The 21,100-nt window shown below is 38.2% G+C and overlaps 1 protein-coding gene across 1 annotated transcript in view; it reads left to right on the forward strand.

The window, feature by feature from the left end:
- The window catches only part of dph6 (diphthamine biosynthesis 6), a 240,268-nt gene that overhangs the window by 108,658 nt on the left and 110,510 nt on the right, over positions 1-21,100 (forward strand). The window contains exons 7-9 of the mRNA XM_078563270.1: positions 848-942; positions 3,005-3,098; positions 12,045-12,192. Of these exons, the coding sequence (XP_078419396.1) occupies positions 848-942; positions 3,005-3,098; positions 12,045-12,192 (337 nt within the window). The remainder of the gene's footprint in view (positions 1-847; positions 943-3,004; positions 3,099-12,044; positions 12,193-21,100) is intronic.

Raw genomic sequence — 21,100 nt, forward strand, 5'->3', positions numbered from 1 at the left:
AAATACCAGCAGTTTAATCGACTAATAGGACCAGACATTAAAAGGCAGCTTCTTTCGAACCATACCTTCACCTAACTAACTACCATTCTTCCCGCATAACCTCAATTACTATCCAGAGGAGGAGGCTTTATCGTTCTAAAATGGATAAAGGAAGCTAGCAACCAAACCTTTCCACTTCAGGTTGATGACTTACTGTTAAATCGGAAAGCCTGATATTTACTGGAAGTGTCTTCAAAGACACCTTCCATCTGGCCTGTTTATAACAGTAAATGGAAAATATTTGTCCCTTGATAGCAAGAGCATCAGAACAACCCCCTACTGTTTATGGTTTTCCTGTGATTCTTAACTACTTCAGTAGTCCGATTGATTTTGAGTTGAAACCCGACTCAGTTGGAGTACATGCCGTCGCCATCTCATCTTTTCATGCTTCTATTCAAGATAACCCAGTAGATGTACATTCTATGCTGTCATGCCGTATGAGAGGATTAGACCAGATGATAGAGAATTTTGATAACAAAGAAATGTTTAATGTTGAAGTCTTATTCTTTAAAATATTCATAATTAGTAGTGTTTTGAAGACTGCATGCAGTGAAAAATGTATCGCTGTGCTGTGATGCCATTGATGTGTAGTGCTTCTTGTATTTAAAAGAAACTCTAGACTGTATATAAAAATGATAAAAAAACATGCTGATCATCAAAATTAAGGCTGCTTCACTTTTGAACAAGTATCATTAAGGGCAACAGAAACAAACTGTTTCAACAGGACAGAGCATAGTACCAGTAATATCACAGCATTGTTTCTGTTATGAGAAATTTTATTCACAAATATATGTTTTTGTTAATGTAGGTTTCTGAGAAGTATGGAGTACATGTGTGTGGAGAAGGTGGAGAGTATGAAACCTTTACACTGGATTGTCCTTTATTCAAGAAGCGAATAGTTGTGTGAGTGTTGTTTCCTCAGTTGAATAGTCTACCTCCGTACATTCATGCACTTTTACACAAAGGCAAATTGTTATCATGAAGAACAACGTTAGTTGGCTGATAGTAAGGTTTTCTTATAACTGTTACTATAATACTCAGATTTTGGCTGTCGAGACTGTTTTGATTGGTCATTTTAAGGAGAGGGAGTCAACAATCTTCATGTGGTCCTCCTGTTAAATTAAGTTTTCGAACCTGAAAATGAATGTTTGGTAAATTCATTTTTGTAAACTGCAAAATTTTAAAATGGAAACATTTGGTTCTACATTGAAATGTTCATTTGTTTCTGGTAGAACATTATTTTGCTGTCACACTGTATAAACTTACTGACAATAAAAACATATTGATAGTAATGTTTGCTTGTGACTGCAGAGACACTGATTAGCTCAATTTTAACACACTACCCAATGGTAATCTAATTGAAAATTAAACTGAGACTAAGGAAAGACTTTTGAATGTAAAAGCACATTCAAGCGTCTTCTCAATGGAAACTTCCTACCTGAGCCACTATTGGTTGGATAACCATAATATATGTGAATTAGGGTGTTTTTTGTTACAAGTAAAAGTCTTGCTGATTAATATAAAAACAGAAAATGCTGGAAGAACTCAGCAGGTCCAACAGCATCTGTGGAGAGAGAAACAGAGTTAACGTTTTGAGCCCGTATGACTCTTCAGAGCTCCAGCACTCGGTCTGTAGCCTTACAGGTTACAGCACTTCGGGTGTAGATCCAGGCACCTTTAAATAAGTTGAGGATTTCTGCCTCAACCACCAATCCATGCAGTAAATTTCAGACACCTACCACCCTCTGGGTAGAAAAGCTTTTTTCCCAATATTCCCCCTAACCCTTCTACCAATCACCTTAAATCTGTGTCCCTTGGTAATTGACCTCTCCGGTATGGGGAAACAAGTCTTTCCTGCCTACTCTTATCTAGGCCCCTCATAATTTTGTGCACCTCAATCAAGTCATCCCTCAGTCTCCTCTGTTCTAAGGAAAACAACTCCAGCCTATGTAACCTTTCCTCATAGCTGCAATTTTACAGCCCTGGCAACATCCTTAGTGAATCTCTTCTGTACTCTCTCCAGAGCAGTTATGTCCCTCCTGTAATGTGGTGACCAGAACTGTATGCAAAATTCCAGCTGTGGCCTAACCAAGGGGTTAGGCATATAGAAAGAGAAAGAGGTGCAAAATGTGAGAATGTTGGATAGTACTAGAGAAGGAATTGTACCATGTTAGATAGGAACAGATGAAGAAGAGCTGTGAGGAATACAAAGACAGGTTAAGGATGCAGATATGTAAACGCACTAAATGTAGTGGATAAGATTGTTGAGCTACAAATGCAAGTAGATGTGTGGGAATGTGGTGTAGTAGCAATAAGGGAAATACAGCTTAAAAATGATGAGCACAGGGTACTTAATATTCAAGGATAAAAAGTGTTCAGAAAAGATAGGGGATAAAAGAGGGAGATGGGGTGGCAGTACTGATTAGAGACAACATTGTCAAGTTGGAAAGAGAGGATGTCCTTGAGAAGAGAAGGACAAATTCATTTTGTCAGAGTTGAGAAGCAAAAAGAGTATGATAACACTACTGGGGGCATTCTATAGGCCTTCAAATTGTGAGAGAGAGAGAGATAGAGGAACAAATCTGCAGGGAAATCCGAGAAATGTAAGAGCTATAGTGTGGTGACACTGGGGGACTTTATCCCAATTAATTTAGGTAACTAATGCAGAGCAAAGAGAAAGGAGGGGGGAGGAATTTTGAAATGTGTTCGATCTCTACATAGAAAAACTTGTAGGCAGTAGCGAAGGTAAATAATTGGCCATTTTGGTGAGCGAATTAAACATTCAAACTAATGATGCGACCTGTGGAGTAGTGGGACTTGATAAATTACGCACTCCTCCCATCCCAGTCATAACACAATACTTGCCAGAAATATTGCATGATACCTAGTTGGAGTTGTCATTGCATTTGGTTCAGGTGATTTTACTGGTATGTTCTGCAATTATGCCCCATTATTTTTTTTACAGCGACTCCACAGAGGTGGTTGTACATTCTGCTGATGCCTTTGCACCTGTGGGCTACCTCAGATTATTGAACTTACATCTGGAGGATAAACCCAGTGTGAGTTACTATTAAGTTATTTTCACTGATGAATGTTTAAGTATCTAAACTGAAAGACGATGTACTTAGAAGAGTGTTTGATGTACTTTGACCCCAAAAAAACTTCTAAAGTTATTCAATGTTGGGATAAATGAAGCTTACTTAATTTTGATTGAATGTATAAATTCTGCAGTTGTGTTCAGAAGTGACTGCTGAGTATGATGCCAGGACAAACATTTCATTCTTAATTAAATGAAAGCACTCTGTTGCATGGATATGTAGTTATTAAATTATCAAAAAATGTTGCTTATTTTTATTTGGCACGAATAATTATTCAACATTGCGCTATAAAATATAGTTTTCTAGTTGCCCACAGCTAGCTGAGCTTAAATTGCTAATCAGTCTCCTTCTGAGGTTAACACGGGTCAGCCTTCAGCCGATTTGATTCATTCCACTTGATATTAAGAAATGGCTGAGTGCACAGAATACAGTAAAGTTATAGGCCTTGTCAACATCTCAGGGCTAGAACTGAAGACGTGTTTCAGAACGAACTGTATCTCTGACCAAATTGTTCCAGTATAGCGACATCACTGGCATCTACCCAACAAAGTGGAAAAATGCCCAGGTGTCTCCCATCCACAAAAACAGGACAAATCCATTCCAGCCAGTTGCCACCCCGTCAGTCTATTCCCAATCATCAGCAAAGTGATGGAAGCTGTCATCGTCAGTGCTACCAAGAGGCACTTAGCAATAACCGGATCACCAATGCTCAGTTTGAGTTCTGTCAGGACCACTCAGCCCCAGATCTTGGTTCAAACATAAACAAAAGAGCTGAATTCCAGAGGTGACATTAGACTGTTCTTGAAATCAGACAGCATTTGACCGAGTGTGGCATCAGGGAGCCCTGGTAAAATTGAAGTCAATGGGAATCGGGGCAAAAACTATACACAGAAGGGAGTCGTACCAAGTACAAAGGAAAAATGCTTGGAGGTCAATCATCTCAGCCCCACGATCTTTCTGCAGGAGTTCCTCGGGGTAGTGTCCTAGACCCAACCATTTTCAGTTGCTTCATCAATAACCTTCCCTTCATCCTAAGGTCAGAAGTGAGGGCGTTCACTGATGATTGCAGAATGCTCAGTTATATCCACAGTTACTCAGATAGTGAAGTAGGCCATACATGCATGCAACAAAATCTGGAATGCTTTCAGACTTGACTTCTAAATAGCGAGCAACATTTCATGCACAAGTGCGAGTCAATGACAATGTTCAAGAGAAAGTCTCATAACTTCCTTTGACACTCAATGGTACAGTATTATCATGGTTGGATCCTTACCATCAAGATCCTGGGGATCACCATTGACTAGAAACCTAACTGGACCAACTACATAAATGCTGTGACCGTAAGAGCAGGTCAAAGGCTGGAAATTCTGCCACAAGTGCCTCACCTCCTGAATTTCCAAAGCCTGTCCACTATTTATAAGGCACAAGTCAAGATTGTGATGGAATACTGTCCGCTTGTCTGGATCAGTGCAGTTCCAACAACACTTGAGAAGCTTGACACCATCCAGGCAAAGCAACTTGCCTGATTGGCACCCCATCCACTATCTCAAACGTTCACTCCCTCCATTACCGGTGCACAAGGCAGTGGTGTGCACCATCTACAAGATGCACTACAGCAACTTGCCAAGGCTTCTTTGATAGTCCCTTTCAAACCTGGGACTTCTATCCTCTAGAAGGAGAAAGGCACAACACCACTACCTCCAAGTTCCTCTTCAAGTCACCCACCATTCTGAACTATATTGCTATTCCTTCACTGTCACTAGGACTTCAAAATCCTGGAACTCCCTAACTGCACCGTGGAATATCCACACCTCAATGGTTTGGGAAGCTGTGTCACCACACCACCATCTTGAGGATATTTACCTAAGAGCAATAAATATTGGCTGTGCCAGCAACACCTACATCCCATGAATTAAAACATTCTATTTAAAAATTGACTCTGGCACCAGTTGTGCCTTGCCTTTCCCCACTGAGTGACTGGAGAAGTCCAGGACCATTTTTTAAAACCCTCATGAGGATTTTTCTTTTGGTAAGAACTCTGTAATGAGCTAGCTTATGGCTACCTGATACATCTTCCAGTATCATTTTTCAAACTAAAGAACTAGCTTCATAAGTACAATGTAATAATATGTTGGAGCAAAATTGTTTCATGGTAGATTCATCAGCCCCAATACTGCCCCCAAATTTTTTAACTTTCACCATTCTCAGCTTCGTAAGCACTTTGGGCAAGCCAATGCAGAATTGTCTAATGAAAGAACTGATGCTGTGTTATTATGTAGAGTTTACAACACAAATACAAGCCATTTGGTCCATCTGGGGGTCCTTGGCATCGTTTATGCTCTATACGATCCTCTCCACTTCATCCAACACTATCAGCTTAACCATTTATTCCTTTCTGCCTAATGTATTTATCTAACCTCACATGCTGTGTTATAGATTTCTATGGTTCCAAATTACATCCAATGCAAGTAGAGTTTTTGCAATCTGCTGTGCTAGTTATAAAAAAAACTTGCTCAGAAATTGTCCTGCCTACTTGCTGGCCACAGTTCCAGATCAAATTAATCATATCATGGTGCATTTTCACTCCATTTGCAGACCTTCAAGGAGGCTCTTAAAATTAAGCTGGGTTTTTTTAGATGCAAGGGACTAATAGGCACGTTTTAAAAGCTTTTCTTTTAATTTACTAAGGAACTGACTAGTGCACACCGATGAAACTAGCAAATGGTTCTGTGTAGTTTTTCAGTCATTTTCAGTTGTTTAAAATTGGGTTCCTCGTGTGATGGACCAGACACTCTGATTAAAAGTGCTTATTTTTGGCAGAAACCTATTTTCAGCTGTATTAATAAATTTCCATAAGGTTACCACTCTTAAATATATCAAGGAATATTATTTAATGCAATTTAAAAAAAAATAGATTTTGTTCTAAAACACTGCCCAGTTGCACTAGTTCATGGAAGATTTTATATTTGATGAAATGCAAATGAATTTCATCGGAAATTTGAGCTTAAAGCTGGTCTTAAAACTAGTGCAGTTCGCGTCCAAGGTTACCAGCTGTGCCCAAAGCAGAAATTCTTGGCTGAATAATGTAAATAATTCCAGCTATTCGATCTAGCAATTGAATTGAAAAGATTATTTTGCAGTGTAAGGGGCATATAAACTCCTGTTGTAAATAACAATTCCAACCCTGGGAGATGCATGATTGAAACCTAAAATTCCAGAGTTACAAAAAGCCATCTGAGATTGCAAATCATACATATGAGTATTAGTTCAGTTTTTTTTTTGTTGGGGTTTGCAGTTCCTTTGTTTTGAATGTTTTTGTGTATTGTCAAATATCTATTGTTGGGCTATTTCTTATATTACATTGCTTACCAGACTGCAAGAATCCATACGGTTTGCAGTAATTTTCATCCTTTGCTCCTCACCTAAAATCCATCTATTTCAGATTTCTATTGAACCCTTGAGTAACATCCAGTTCAAGGTTAAGAGGTCCATAGAAATTTGTTTGAGATTGTTTTAACCTTTCATAGAAGACGTTGCTCCTTTGGGAAAATAATTTCTTACCTTCTCCGATACAAAATTACTGCGTTTTTTTTTTAAAAGAGTGTTTTTTCCGCATCATATTAATAGGTTCTCTTAGCAGTTGTAATGATGCCATAGGTCGACATTAGTTCACAATAAAAGTGAAATCGATTGTCCAATTGTTGCAAATATTTGCCGAGGCCAAGCAGTTTTCCTGTTGTAATAACTCCATATACAGTTCAGAACACTCGATAGGTTTCTTATGAAGCAAATGATGTTGTGCTCCAGTAAATACTTCATATGGGAAAGCCTGGGTCACATACAACACATTTGAACTGCACTTTTCCAAATTAATATGTTGGAGCATTTCTTCTGAGCAAAGATGTGTAAAAAACCAAGACCGTAAGGTGCAGATATTCAAGAAGAAAAGGGAAAAAAATCTTTTTTTTAAATTGGAAGTTAAATTATCACATTTTCTGTTCGATTATTGCAGATAATTTTTGTGGAATAATCATAGGAGGGTTTAAAGGAACTGCAGTACAACTTCTTATTAGCTGACATGAGGATGGTAACTGTAATACTGAAGACAATTGGTGTGTAACATTTCTACACCAATTATAACCTTGTTTCTTCAATATTAACATTTTATTGAATGAAATGGCATGCCCTCCTCCTCACTATTAGCTCACATTAAAATGTCACAATGATAAATAATCATAAGCATTGTTCCACTAAAAATAACCTGCCAAAGTCAGGCATGAAGACTGACAAGAGTGCAAGATAAAGAACATACCAATAGATCACAGGTACTCGTCCTGGTACTCATTACTTTCACAGATTGAAACGCAAAAGCGAGAAAGATAGCATTTCTTGGAGATGGTTCCACTAGCACTCAGCCCTCTTAAATGGTACTTATTTGTTTTCAATAATTCATGCTGTCCCCTTTCGTCGGACAAGTTCAGAGATAGGACTCCCCATTTTTGTAAAACAAAATGTAAATCTGAGGTTTTTAAAAAAATTACTTTGTTCTTTGTAGCAGTAAGAAATAAAAAGCAAGAACCTTTATATAGTACCTTTCATGTTTTCCCAAAGCAATTCATTATGAATGACTTGCCCTTAAAAGTGTGATCACTTGTCATAACGTAGGCAAATTTTGCAGCCAATTTATGCACACCAAGGTTCCACAAACTGCAATGAGATAAACGATTGGTTACTTTGTTTTGATGGAATTCATTGAGGATAAATTTGGCCATGATATCAGGAGAACTCCATTGTTCTTCACATGGAGACTTGGGATCTTTTATGTCCACCTGAGAGGGCAGATGGAATCTTGGTTTAAAATCTCATACTAAGTCAACACTTCCAACCATGCAGCACTCCCTTAGCACTACTTTGCAGTAATTCATGGACCTAATTCTTCTTCTTGAAATTTTTTCATTGCCTCACGCACATCTTAGGGGCTAGCTCACCACACATAAATCCCTTTGCAAACTAAGCCTCATCCCAATTGCAAGTGTTGTGCACGGTCTAATTTAACTAGTGTCTGTCAATGCAGACAATCATATAGCACTCTGTGTATCTGTTCCTCTCTTGTGTATTTTGCTGCTAAATAAATTATCTGCTAGAGAAGCAGTAATCAGGTGTAATTTCAAAAAGGCCCAATACATTTTGCCAGTTTGGATTGGTGTTTGTTTTTACATAAAATATTACATTGTAGTGTTTGACTACAGCAACAGCTAACTACTTTCCAAAGTGTTAGACATCTTTAGTAGATTACTCAACTTTATATCAATTGAATACTAAAATATTGGATGCTCAACAGGAATTTTGGTTTGGGAGCAGCAGAATCTTAAGAACATTCTGTAAAATACATTAAATATAATGAACACATTGCGCAGTGGATGTGCTGTAGTGTAATTCCCATGCCTTGCATTAACCTACTATTCCTGCTCACTTTAAATGGATATACATATGGGCAGGGCATTATTGCTTGATGCTTTCGCCATTAAATTTGCTAAGATATCTGTAAACCTGCTAAGTTTAACTTTTAAAATTTCACTTAGGACGAAGACGGGCGACTCCTGAGACCATACCCTAACAAATATAACCCAAACTTCAAACTTGTTGAAAAGGGACAAATATCTGCTGAAGTTTGGTTGATATTAACTATTGAATATAAACTGAAAAAAAAAGACAGTAACTGCAATATTCAAGAGAGATCTGCCTCATAAGACTCCTCAGGAGCAGGTTGGCTTTATTGAAGTTTGTCTATTCTTAGATAATTCCAGTAATTTATTTCAGATAATTTGAAGGACCCACTTATTGAAGGGTCTGTCAGTGCCTGTTTCCTTGAATGAAATTAGGGTGATTGATAGAGAAGGAGGAGGACATATGCCATTTGCATTGGAAAGGTGGAACATTGGACTAGACTTTTGCAGGTGATTTAGCTTACTCCTGCATCATCTAGCACCAGCTACACCTCTTTTCTCTTTAACTAGAGAAAATGTCAGACAGGATTGTCATTTGCCACCTCCATTGATTGTTCTAGTTCTTGAGCCTTTGGCAGTAGCTATGTCATGAACAAGGCTAATATGGGAAAAGGGCTCATAAATTTTCCTATAACTAATGTCATCAGGGGAAAAATATTTGTCCATCTAGCTTACCCTTCCAAATCTCTCTTCAAGTGTATCCCCCGATTCTAGAGCCAATACCCCAGTGGATGACCTTTTCATTATGTTATAGAACCTGCATTCTTGTTTCTGTGTTGAAGGTAACTGAATATTTCATGTTGTAAGAGTTTAACCATTTAGATGGCTAGCTGGAGACATAGCAATTATATCCTCGTTCTATGCCACAGTCAGTCTAATTTTTATATTTCTGTAGTAGCATTTGACTGGGCTGAGCTGCTCTCCAGATATGTGGAGTTACAAGATTAGTTATCGGCTAGCAAAACTTTCCTTAGATATTGGAAAAAATTAATTGATCTCATTTGAGAAACTCTTAAGATTTCTTTGGGCTAGGAAAAGCCACATAATTTAGTATTTCGAAACTGTAAACTTGGAAGGGGAATTTTCTTGATCCGATAGTTTATAGGACTATGCTGAGGCCCCTTGCCAGGACTATGTCCTAGAACTGAAATTTGAGAGGCCTATATTGTTGAAACTGATATAGTTCTTTGGAGGAAATTTTCTGCACTGAAGGAAAATATATTAAGCTTCTCACTCAAGCCTTGAGACCTATTTCTGAGTATCCAAATACAGTTTTGGGTGAACCACTTAAGTTCTCCAAGAATGCAGTTGTGGAAGAATCATAAATATTTGAGGCCCTAGGTGGATTAATTGGAAGATAAGTGTGTATGGGGCTGTTTTTAAATGCTTCTAAGACTTTTCTTCTGCAAGGAATATAATTTACTGAGTTTCTCATGATAGCAAAGTTATTTTCCAGGTATCATCCAGGTGACTCTTCAGTGGACTTTCTGTACTTAAGAACATAAGAAATAGGAACAGGAGTAGACCATTTGGCCCCCTCGAGCCTGCTCGCCTTCAATAAGATCATGGCTGATCTTCTTGTGTTTCAATTTCCACATTCCATTCTAACCCTGATAATCTTTGATTCCCTTGCCTAATGAGAACCTGTCTACCTCTGCCTTAAAAATATTCAATGACCCCACCTCCACTTGAGGCAGAGAATTCCAAAGTTGCACAACCCTCTGAGAGAAAAAATTTCTCCTCATCTCTGTCCTAAAAGGGCGACCCCTAATCTTAAAACAGTGCCCCCTAGTTCTGGACTCACTCACAAGAGGAAACATCCTTTTGATGCCCGCCTTGTCAAGGCCGTTCGGGATCTTGTATACTTCAATCAAATCACCCCTCAGTCTCCTAAACTCCAATGGAAACAAGCCCAGTCTGTCCAACCTTTCCTCATAAGACAATCCACTCATTCCAGGTATCAATCTAGTAAACCTCATTTGAACCACCTCCAATGCATTTACCTCCTTCCTTAAATAGAGAGACCAAAACTGCGCACACTTTTGTCAGGCCAGTATAATGTTGGGGCATCCAGAACTGAACTCAGTAGCTCAAAGGAGCTCCAACCATTGCTCTTTGTACTGAAAGTCATGATTCTCCCACAGCAAAACCTGTAAAATTGGTTCACTAAAAGTTTCACATAAGCATTTTTTTGTACTTGGGACATAACCTTTAATGATTTATTGGCTCAAAAGTTGTTTGATGTACTATTGCTGTCCCACCCCACAATTTCTCATCTGCTAATCTTATATCCAAAGCATAAGACCTCACGTTTGTTATTCAAACCGCATCTGCTGTTGTTCTGTCTACTCATTTAATCTATGTTGAAGATGTCCAAACTCTGGTCCATGGGTTGTGGCAATTTAACTTCTCTTACTTGTTTGTTTGCATTGTTTCAATTTTGTGGACTTGAAGGTGTGGAAAGGGCTTTACTTAGTACTGCTGTCTCATTGGTAAATCTTGAATTCGAACAGTGGGATCTATTGTCATCTGCAACCTAGAGACATATGCAGGTCAATGGGAACGTGAATTTAAACTTTAAATGTAGCGATTACAGATTTGCTTTGCTTTATATCAAGAGACATTCTTTTTTAATATTTCCCAATACAGACTAAACTACATTATGTGTGAGTGAACCAATTTTTCAAACTTGCATCAACTAAACTGTGACAAGTATGTTTTTGGAATGTTTTGTTTCTGAAGCGCTATCTGTATTTAGCATTAATTCTGTATATGCCATGATGTGCATATAACACATATATATAAAATACTATAAGCAACTTTTTTATACATTATTGGCACTTCTCATGCACAGAATTTAAATAGATTTAGAAAAAACATGGTGTTGCAATCTTTGCAAAAGTTTGCAATTATGGCAATGCAACAATTTTTTAAAAAACTATTGGGAAACGTCAAAGGCACAATACATGGGGTCAGAATTGCTGCAAATTCCAGAACTCGCAGAAATGCCTCTTGCTTATAACATGATTTCAGGGTTTGAAGGGATGGGGTCAATTTTAACTGTCCTTCCAGGCAGAAACCAGGTGCAAGGGCACACTTTTTATAGTTTCCTGTGAAACGGGAGGAGAAGGAATGCCTAACTTGGAAACACTGGGCTTCCTCCCCCCTCACTCTGGAACTGGGATTCTCCTCCTGGAACACTTACCTTGGCAATTAGCATGGGTCGCTCATGGCAGCCTGCTGCTGCTGGATTCTAGTGACTCAGCCGCCATTCCCAAAGACCCATATGATGCCAGTGACGCCCTGCTGTTCAAATTGGCTTTGCTAAAACCAAGCCCTTGTAGTTGTGTGTACTTTGTGAAGAGGAAATTAATTTTTAACTGCCATTTTTTCCCTATAGCGTATACCTTCCAGCATGGCGCTTAATGAAATGAAGCCCTGTTCGTCTTGCTATCATCAGGAGATGAGCACAGAAAATGAGGATTGCAGAGAGATGTCAAAACCACAGATCACCTGGAATCTCACCTCAAGTAGTTCCTGTGAAGGTGGTGAGTTTATGACCAAAAAGTAACTTTATAACATAATTAATAAATTGACAATCAGTGAGAAACTATTTGAATGAAAAGTTATTATGTTTAATTGTGTGACTTCACATAGAATCATAGAATCTCGCGGTGCAGAAGTAGGTATTTGGCCCATCTTGCCCGTGCTGACTCTTTGAAAGAGCTGTCCAATTTAGACCCATGTCCGAACTTTTTCCCAATAGCACTGCAAATGAATCCTCTTCAGGTATAGATCCAATTGCCTTTTGAAAGTTTCTATGTAATTTGATCGCACCCGTTGTTTCAGGCAGTGAATTCCAGATCATAGCCCTACGTGTAAAGACATTGCTTATTTCCCCCGTAGTTCTCCTGACAATGATTTTAAATCTGTGACCTCTGGTCACTGACCCTTCTATCACTGGAAATAATTTCTCCTTATTTATGCTACCAATAGTGTTCATGATTTTAAACAGTGTTTTAAAGGGGTTTAGCATAACTTTCTTGTTATGTACTCCATGTCTCTATTAATCAAGCCAAGGATTTCGAATGCCTTTCTAACAACCTTCTCAACTTATCTGGCCATCTTCAAGTATTTGCATACCTAAACGTTCAGGCCTCCCTGATCTTGCACACTCAAAGTTTTATCATTCTGTTGATATTGCCTCTCCTCATTCATCTTACTGAAATGTATCCCAGGTATCATCCTCCATAACAACAAAGGAATATAAAAATGAAGAGCAGGTGTCAGCCATCTGGCTTGCTGTGCCATTTAATACGATCGTGGCTCATCTGCCTCAACTCCACTTTCCACCCCACACCCCATATCCCTTGATTCTCTCAGGGATTAAAATCTGTCTATCCAGCCTTGAAGATATTCAATGATGGAATATCCACAACCCTCTGGAATAGAGAATTCCAAAGATTCACAACTCTTTGAGTGAGGTAATTTCTCCTCCTTATCCTGAAGCTGTGCCATGATGCTCTAGGTTCTAGAAACAACCTCTCAGTGTCTACCCTGTCAAGCCCCCTCAGAATCTTGTATGTTTCAATGAGAACACTTCTAATTCTTCTAAACCAAAGAGCATAAATTAAATTTATTCAGCCTCTCATAGGACAGCCCTCTCAGTCCAGGAACCAATCCAGTGAACCTTTGCTGAACCCCCTCACATGCAAGAATATCCTTCCCTAAAAACTGGGCACAGTATTCTAGGTGTGGTCTCAACAAAGCCCTGTAGAATTGTAGCAAGACTTCCTTGTACAAGTGCATCCAAGTCTCTGAATATCATTTAAAAGTTTCACAGCTTTCAAAAAAATTTGCTTTTACTCTTATGGCCAAAGTGAATAACTTCACACTTCCCCACATGACACTTCATCTAGCACCTGGTTGTCCACTCACTTAACCTGTCTGTATTTCTTTGCAGCCTCTTAATGTCCTCTTCACAGCTTACATTTCCACCTAACCTTTCATCATCAACAAACCTGCACACATAATTCTGGTTCTCTTTGTCGAAGTCATTAATATGAATTGTAAATAGCTGAGACCTTAGCACTGATTCTTGAGACACTCCACTAGTTAGAGCCTATCAATTTGGAAGTGCCTTATTTTATCCTACTCTTTGTTTTCAGCCTGTTAACCAATCCTCTATCCATACTAATACATTTCAGCAACTCCATAAGCCCCTATCTTGCATATTAATTTTGTGTGATGCTTTATCGAATGCCTTACTTATCAAGGCCTCGACATCCTTACTGAAATGTGGTGTCAATAATTGTATAATAACTCCAGCTCTTGCCTAATCAGTGATTTGTAACAATTTAGCCCGACATCCTTGCTTTTGTTTTCAGTGCCGCTGTTTACAAATCCAAGTATCCCAGGCACACTCTTAGCCGCCTTCTCAGCTTGCCCTGCTATCTTCAAAGATTTGTGAATATGCACACCCAGGCATCTTTGCTCTTGCAGCCACCTCAAAATAGTCCCAATCTCTTCGCACTAACCCACATTAACTTGCATCTGCCACGTGTATGCACATTTCACCAGTCTGACTGTGGCCTCTTGAGTCACCAGAGAAATACATTTTAGAAATGAGCATGTATAACTAACAGGAATTCCAAGGCTGGATTTTACAATTGCCATCATTAAAGTGGCAGTAGGGTTTGTTTGAGAAGGGGTGGAAAAGCTGGTTTACTGTGTACCTGCTGAATAACAGCAGAGACTGTCAGAATAAATGCTGAGATTGGCAGCTGTTAAGGTTTAAATTCAGACTCCAGCTTCTTAATTTTTAAGCATTATCATAATGAAAGGGAATGTGTTAATTGTCAAATTTATTTTGTACATTAAACTTAGGAATGGATTTCATGAACAAAGGTGTATGGCATAATGCGTAAATATGTACAGATCTTCAACTTTTAATGAATGAATAGCTTTACAATTAGAGATATGAAGCTGTCATTGCATTATAGATTTTACTTGCACAAAAAAGGACTTTTTTTTTTAAAGAGTGCTGTGAGTAGCATTGCATGATGTGGTACTGAGCTAGGCCAGTAAAGCCTGCATTTAATTCCTGATAGGTATCAATTTAGCTGACCTCAGAGTGATAGCAATGGGTGTGTCAGCTCAGTGTGCAAATGAGGGGAAATATCAGCCAGAATTCCTGCAAGCAATCCTTGCTGCAAAGTGGGCGTGGGCGTGTGTGGGCATTGGGTGAGGGCAGGATGAGGCTTAGCTGTGATGGATCCCAAAACTCAATGGCTGGCAACCATTGATGAGCTCACACTTGACACGCAACCACATGGACAACACGGGTTTCTTGCACCCGTGGTTGGATATAGTTTAAATCCCTTATTAAGGGGTCAGTGAAGCAGCTTTTGTAAAAAAAATTATACAGAAAGCATGAAGTTGTACATTTCATAAAGAGTTAATGAATTGTCTATTTTTAAGGCTGTGATTGTTAGAAGTGTTCAGCTTAAAAAAAAAACATTGTCATAACTTTTTTGTCGGTTTCATAAGTTTAAGTTTGCATGTTAACTTTTAAACTTGTTTCAAATGTTTGGACCCAGTGAGCCATACATTGCATATTGGATACAGATTAGATTAGAAAAAAATTGTGTTTTTTATAATTTATCTCAGGATGTGGATGTGGTTGGCTAGGCTGGCATTTATTGCCCATCTGTTATGACTGATGCAGTTGGTAAAGCTGAGTTATTTTTAAAATCCCAGAGGGAAACTTTAAACAACTGCCATAACCTATAATTTTAAGTGATACGTTCAAGATGTGACTATAAATTCAGGAATCAGATCACCAGTTCTCGAGGTTATACACTAAACTAAATGAAACATTGTATTAATTTACACCGGTTAAACTAATATATATATATATACACTTGGCTACAAGTTACTACTATCATAACTTTTAACAAATTCCCAAACTAATCTCCATTAAGGCAACAGCAACCCATAGACTTAACCAGGCAGCAGGCAAAGTATTTTCACCGTATGAATTCAAAATGAGGTTCTTTTCACTTTGGTTCCTGTGGAGCCAGTTGGAGGATTACAGCTGCTGTTGATCTCACATTGCCTCTGCCCTGCACACATAAAACTGCTGAAGTTATACCTAGCACCGCTCATTGAATGTAAATTCTCATTGTATCACCAGCCTCTTTGAACTCCAACTTTTAACAATAAAACCCCTTTCATAGAACCAATTTTATTAGTAATATAAACATATTGCTTGGTATTTGCTAGCTAGGTGTCAGTTTTCACCCCACTTCTTGAATGCTGTATTCAAAAAATGCAAATGCACGCTATCTCTCTTACATATCAAAACTAGTACACATCAAAGCACCCAGACTAGCTGTCTTTAATCCAATTAAGACACACCCACAAACTAAACCTCTATTTTAAAAGAAAAATATTTTCCAATAATATGTACATTAATAACTTCTTGACATCACTCTCCTTATCAGAAACCGTCATGATTCTCAAAGACGGCTTCATTTTAATAACCCATCTCACACTATTTCCTATACTTATTACACTATTACATTACTAGATGCATGCATTAACATAATATATATGCATACACAAATCCTTAGTATCAACAGAAATCACTCCAGTTCAGTGCCCAGGTTTTTTAAAAAATGTCCCATTTTCCTTTAAGCTTCAAACCCCTGATAACGCATCTGCAAACAGATTTTCTCTTCCACCAATATGTATAATACATAGATTAAATGGTTGTAATAATAGGCTCCATTTGAAAAGCCTTGCACTTTTGTCACGAAATTTGTCCAAAAACGTCAAAGGATTAATGTCTGTATAAACAATTGTTTCTGATGAATTGTTTGCAATATAAATTTCAAAATGCTGCAATGCTGACACCAAACTCAAAGCCTCTTTTTCGATTGTAGAATATCTTCTCCGTTGTACATTCAGCTTTTGTGAAAAATACCCTATCAGTTTTTCAATTCCAGTGTCATCATCTTGTAACAGTACAGCCCCAATGCCTATATCGCTTGCATCAACAGCCAACTTGAATTGCTTGGCATAGTTGGGTACTACCAACACTGGTGTCATAGGTAATACAGTTTTCAAACTATTGAATGAGTTCTGACACTCTAGTGTTCATTAAAACTTTTGTTCTTTTTCAATAGTTCAGTCAGTCAAGCAACCACTTGGCTAAAATTTGGTACAAATTTCTGGTAAAACCCACTCGTGCCACAAAATCTCAAAACTTCTCATTGTGTTGCAGGCACTGGGAAATCCACAATAGCCTTGACTTTCACATCTCTCAGAACCACCTTACCGTGTCCAATGGTATGGCCTAGATACGTAACTTGCACTTTTGCAAATTCACTTTTAGTCAAGTTCATCACCAAATTAGCTTCTTGAGTAAATAATTTTCCAGATGCTGTAAATGCTCCTCCCATGTCTGACTAAAAACGCTTAGATCATCAATATAAATGGCACAATTGCTTTGTTTGTCAGTCTTAGAAATGTAGCAGGTACATTCTTCATACCAAATGGCATTACTTTAAACTGATATAGCCCACTTGGCGTTACAAAAGCTGATATCTCCTTTGTTCTCTCCGACAACGGTACCTGCCAATATCCTTTTAGAAAGTCAATCTTCGTGATAAATTTCGATTGCCCCAATTTCTTAATGCAATGCTCCAACTATGGTATGAGATATGAATCCGCTTTTGTCACCGCATTAACCTTTCGGTAGTCCACACACAGTCTTTGTATTCCATCCGGTTTCGGTACCAATACAATCGGCAAACTCCAGTTACAGCAACCAGGCTCAATGATATCATTTTGAAGCATGAAATCAATTTCTCTTTGTGCTTGTGATAACTTTGCCGGATTTAATCTATACGGTTGTTGCCTTATTGAAGATGATATTCCTATACATACATCATATAAAGCTAAATGTGTCTTTCCCAACTTATTTCCACAAATAGGTTTGTGTGACTGCAATAGCTTTTCCAAATGACTTTGACATTTGCTTGGAAGGTAACTCAATATTTCATTTAAATTTTCTAGCACCCCCTCATTATCCAATTTGATTAGAGGAAAATCAGATTCAGAGTCCTGCACTTCTACCTCTTTCTCATCATCCACCATCACTAATACTTCTTTTTGTTCCTCTTCCCTGTCAAAGTACCTTTTAAGCATATTTACATGACACACCCTCTGCTTCTTTCTTCTATCTGGAGTATTTATTAAATAATTTACTTTACTCAATTTCTTTTCAATCCTGTAAGGCCCACTAAATCTTGCATTTAATGAATCACCTAGTACTGGCAACAAAACTAGTACTTTCTCTCCAGAAACAAAACTGCGAATTTTAGACTTCTTACCTGCTTTTACTTTCATCACTTGTTGTAATATCTTTAAATGTTCCCTAGCCAGCTCACATGCTGTGTTCAATCTTTCCCTGAAATTTAATATGTAATCCAGGAGAGTAGTTTTTGGACTATGATCCACCAATTTCTCATGAATCAATTTCAGTGGTCCCCTTACCTCATGACCATAAACTAGTTCAGAAGGGCTCAAATCAATCGATGCATTAGGAGCGTCTCTGATAGCAAATAACAAAAATGGAATTCCTGTATCCCAATCCTGCACATAATTCTGACAGTATGCTCTTAACATAGTTTTTAAAGTTTGATGCCACCTTTCCAAAGTTCCTTGCAACTCCGGATGATAAGATGTTGACTTAAACTGTTTTATCCCCAAACTGTTCATTACTTCCTTAAACAGCTGTGACATGAAATTTGACCCCTGATCTGATTGTATTTCCTTAGGTAAATCATATCTTGTAAAAAAATTTAATTAACTCCTCCACAATCTTCTTAGTTGTAATATTTCTTAAAGATATCACTTCAGGAAACCTAGTAGACACACCCATTGTTGTCAATAAATACTGATTTCCACTTTTAGTCTTAGGGAGGGGTCCTACACAATCATGACCCTGGTAAAAGGTTCTTCAAATGCTGGTGTTGGGATTAAAGGTGCCGACTTAATCACTGCTTGTGGTTTTCCTGTTATTTGACATGTATAACAGGTTCTGCAGAATTTGACTACATCCCTATGCATTTCAGGGCAAAAAAAATACCTCTATCATTTCCTGTGTTTTCCTAATTCCTAAATGTCCCCCCATTGGAATTTCATGAGCAAGCCTCAGAATCTCATCTCTATACCCTAATGGGATAACAATCTGATGCACCTCCCTCCAGTTTTCATTTGCTGAGACATGATCCAACCGCCATTTTCTCATCAGAATACCTTCCCAAAGATAAACATTGGAATACATTTTGCTTCGGTTTCTGAATAAGCTTTCTGATACAACTGTTTTAATTGCAAATCATTTTTCTGTAACTCTACTAACCTCTTTGAGTTAAACACTTCAACTGAACTGTCCTGCATTCCTTCCTCCTGAACAATGTTATCAAATACAATGCCAGCTAATTGGATTTTGACACTTTCTTCTTGCCTTTGAACTGCCTGCTTATCTTGTTTACCTTCCCGATGAGCCTTTGATCTCATTATAACACAATCAGGAAACAATCCAGGATATTCCTTCTGTAATGCCTCTGTTGAAAACACTTCTACAGGCTGCTCAACTACCATAGGCATCACCCACATTTGTGATCCAGCTATATCATTACCCAGAATAAATTGAACCCCTGCAATGGGCAATTTTTCCACCACTCCAACTGTGGAGTCTTCCATTTGCTCTTTAAATTTACCTTCCACAATGGAATAGGTGTAGCATTTCCATGAACCCCAGCTATTATTACCTTCTCCTGCAACACTCCCTTTGAACAACAGATATCACTATTCCACAACATTAAGGATTGACTAGCCCCTGTGTCTCTTAAAATTTTAACATCTTTACCTATTCCACCCTGTACACATGAAAAGACTTCCCCTTCACATACAAAATCTTTAAACATTTTTGTAACCTGCCCTTCAGAATTCTCTTGAGTAAACTGTGAACACAATCCCACTTCTTCACCTTTCACTGATTCTCCCTGTTTCACCTGTATACAAACCACTGGTTTCTCCTGTGCCTGAACCTCAGAACTCTCAGTACTTTTACTTCCAGAGCTTTTCAGTATCCCTACAATTCCTACAGATTTTCCCTGCAATCACCAACACACTGATTTCTTGTGCCCCACTTTATTACAATGAAAACACCTCAATTTTCGAATGCCACTTCTCCCTTCAACACCTTCCTTTTTATTCTGAGATAAAACTTCCTGGGAATTTCCAGCTACTCCCCCTGACTACCTACCTTCTTTTCACCTTCCCACTTTTTACCTTTTTTCAATTTGAAAGAGTGACAGATAAAAGGTTTAGCTCTATGATCTAACTCATAATCATCAGCTATCTCTGCTGCTTGTCTTACAGAATCAACCATCTGTTCCTCCACATGAGTTCTCACTACCAAAGGGATTGAACCTTTAAATTCTTCCAAAAGAATGACTTCCCTAAGCGCTGCATAGGTTGTCTCTATTTTTAATACCTGTATCCACTGGTCAAAAGTACTTTGTTTTACTCTTTCAAACTCAATATAAGTTTGCCCAGGCTGTTTTCTCATATTCCTAAATTTCTGCCTTATGGTTCAGGAACCAACTCATAAGCATTCAAAATCATTTTTTTCACCACATCATAATTCACCGACATTTCTTCTCAAAGCAAAGCATATACCTCAAGTGCCCTACCTAACAACTTGGACTGTAATAATAACATCCAGTTTTCCTGTGGCCATTTCATCTGTATAGCTAGCTTCTCAAATGAGATAAAGAATGGTTCAATATCTTTTTTCTCAAACTTTGGAAGAGCTGTACAAATTTAAACATATCCCCACTGAGTTCTACTCTAGAGATAAATCCTTCCTCACCTACTGACATCTCTTTTCTAACTGCCAGTATTTTCATTTGGAATTCTCTCTTTTTCCTCCTTTTCCATCTTCGCAATTTCTAATTCCCTTTTAAAAGCCATTTCTCTGTCCTTTGCTTCTAATTCAAGCTTTTTTCATTTGCATCTGAAGCCTCACTACCTCCAGCTGTGACTCACTAGCGTCAGGTTTCACTTTCAATTGTAGATGCTGTGCTATATTTTTAACTATATCTGATTTCCTAGCCCCCGCAGGTAACCCCAATTTTAACTTATCTGCCAACTCTTAACTTACTTTTGGTTATTTTCTCCAACCCAATCAGAGTTATCTCTTCTACTCCCAGAGAAGTCTTAGCAATTGCCAAAGCCATCTTGCAGTCTCACCTCTTCTAAAATACGTCACCAACTCCTGAATTCAAAGTGCCCTTCACACTCGTAAGTTTTAAGATTCACCAATTCCAAACCAATTAAGGAATTAGAAATATAATTTATCCCGCTAGAGCCCCCAATTGT

Source organism: Cetorhinus maximus, chromosome 18, assembly GCF_964194155.1.
Source record: "Cetorhinus maximus chromosome 18, sCetMax3.hap1.1, whole genome shotgun sequence".
NCBI classification, from domain to species: domain Eukaryota; kingdom Metazoa; phylum Chordata; class Chondrichthyes; order Lamniformes; family Cetorhinidae; genus Cetorhinus; species Cetorhinus maximus.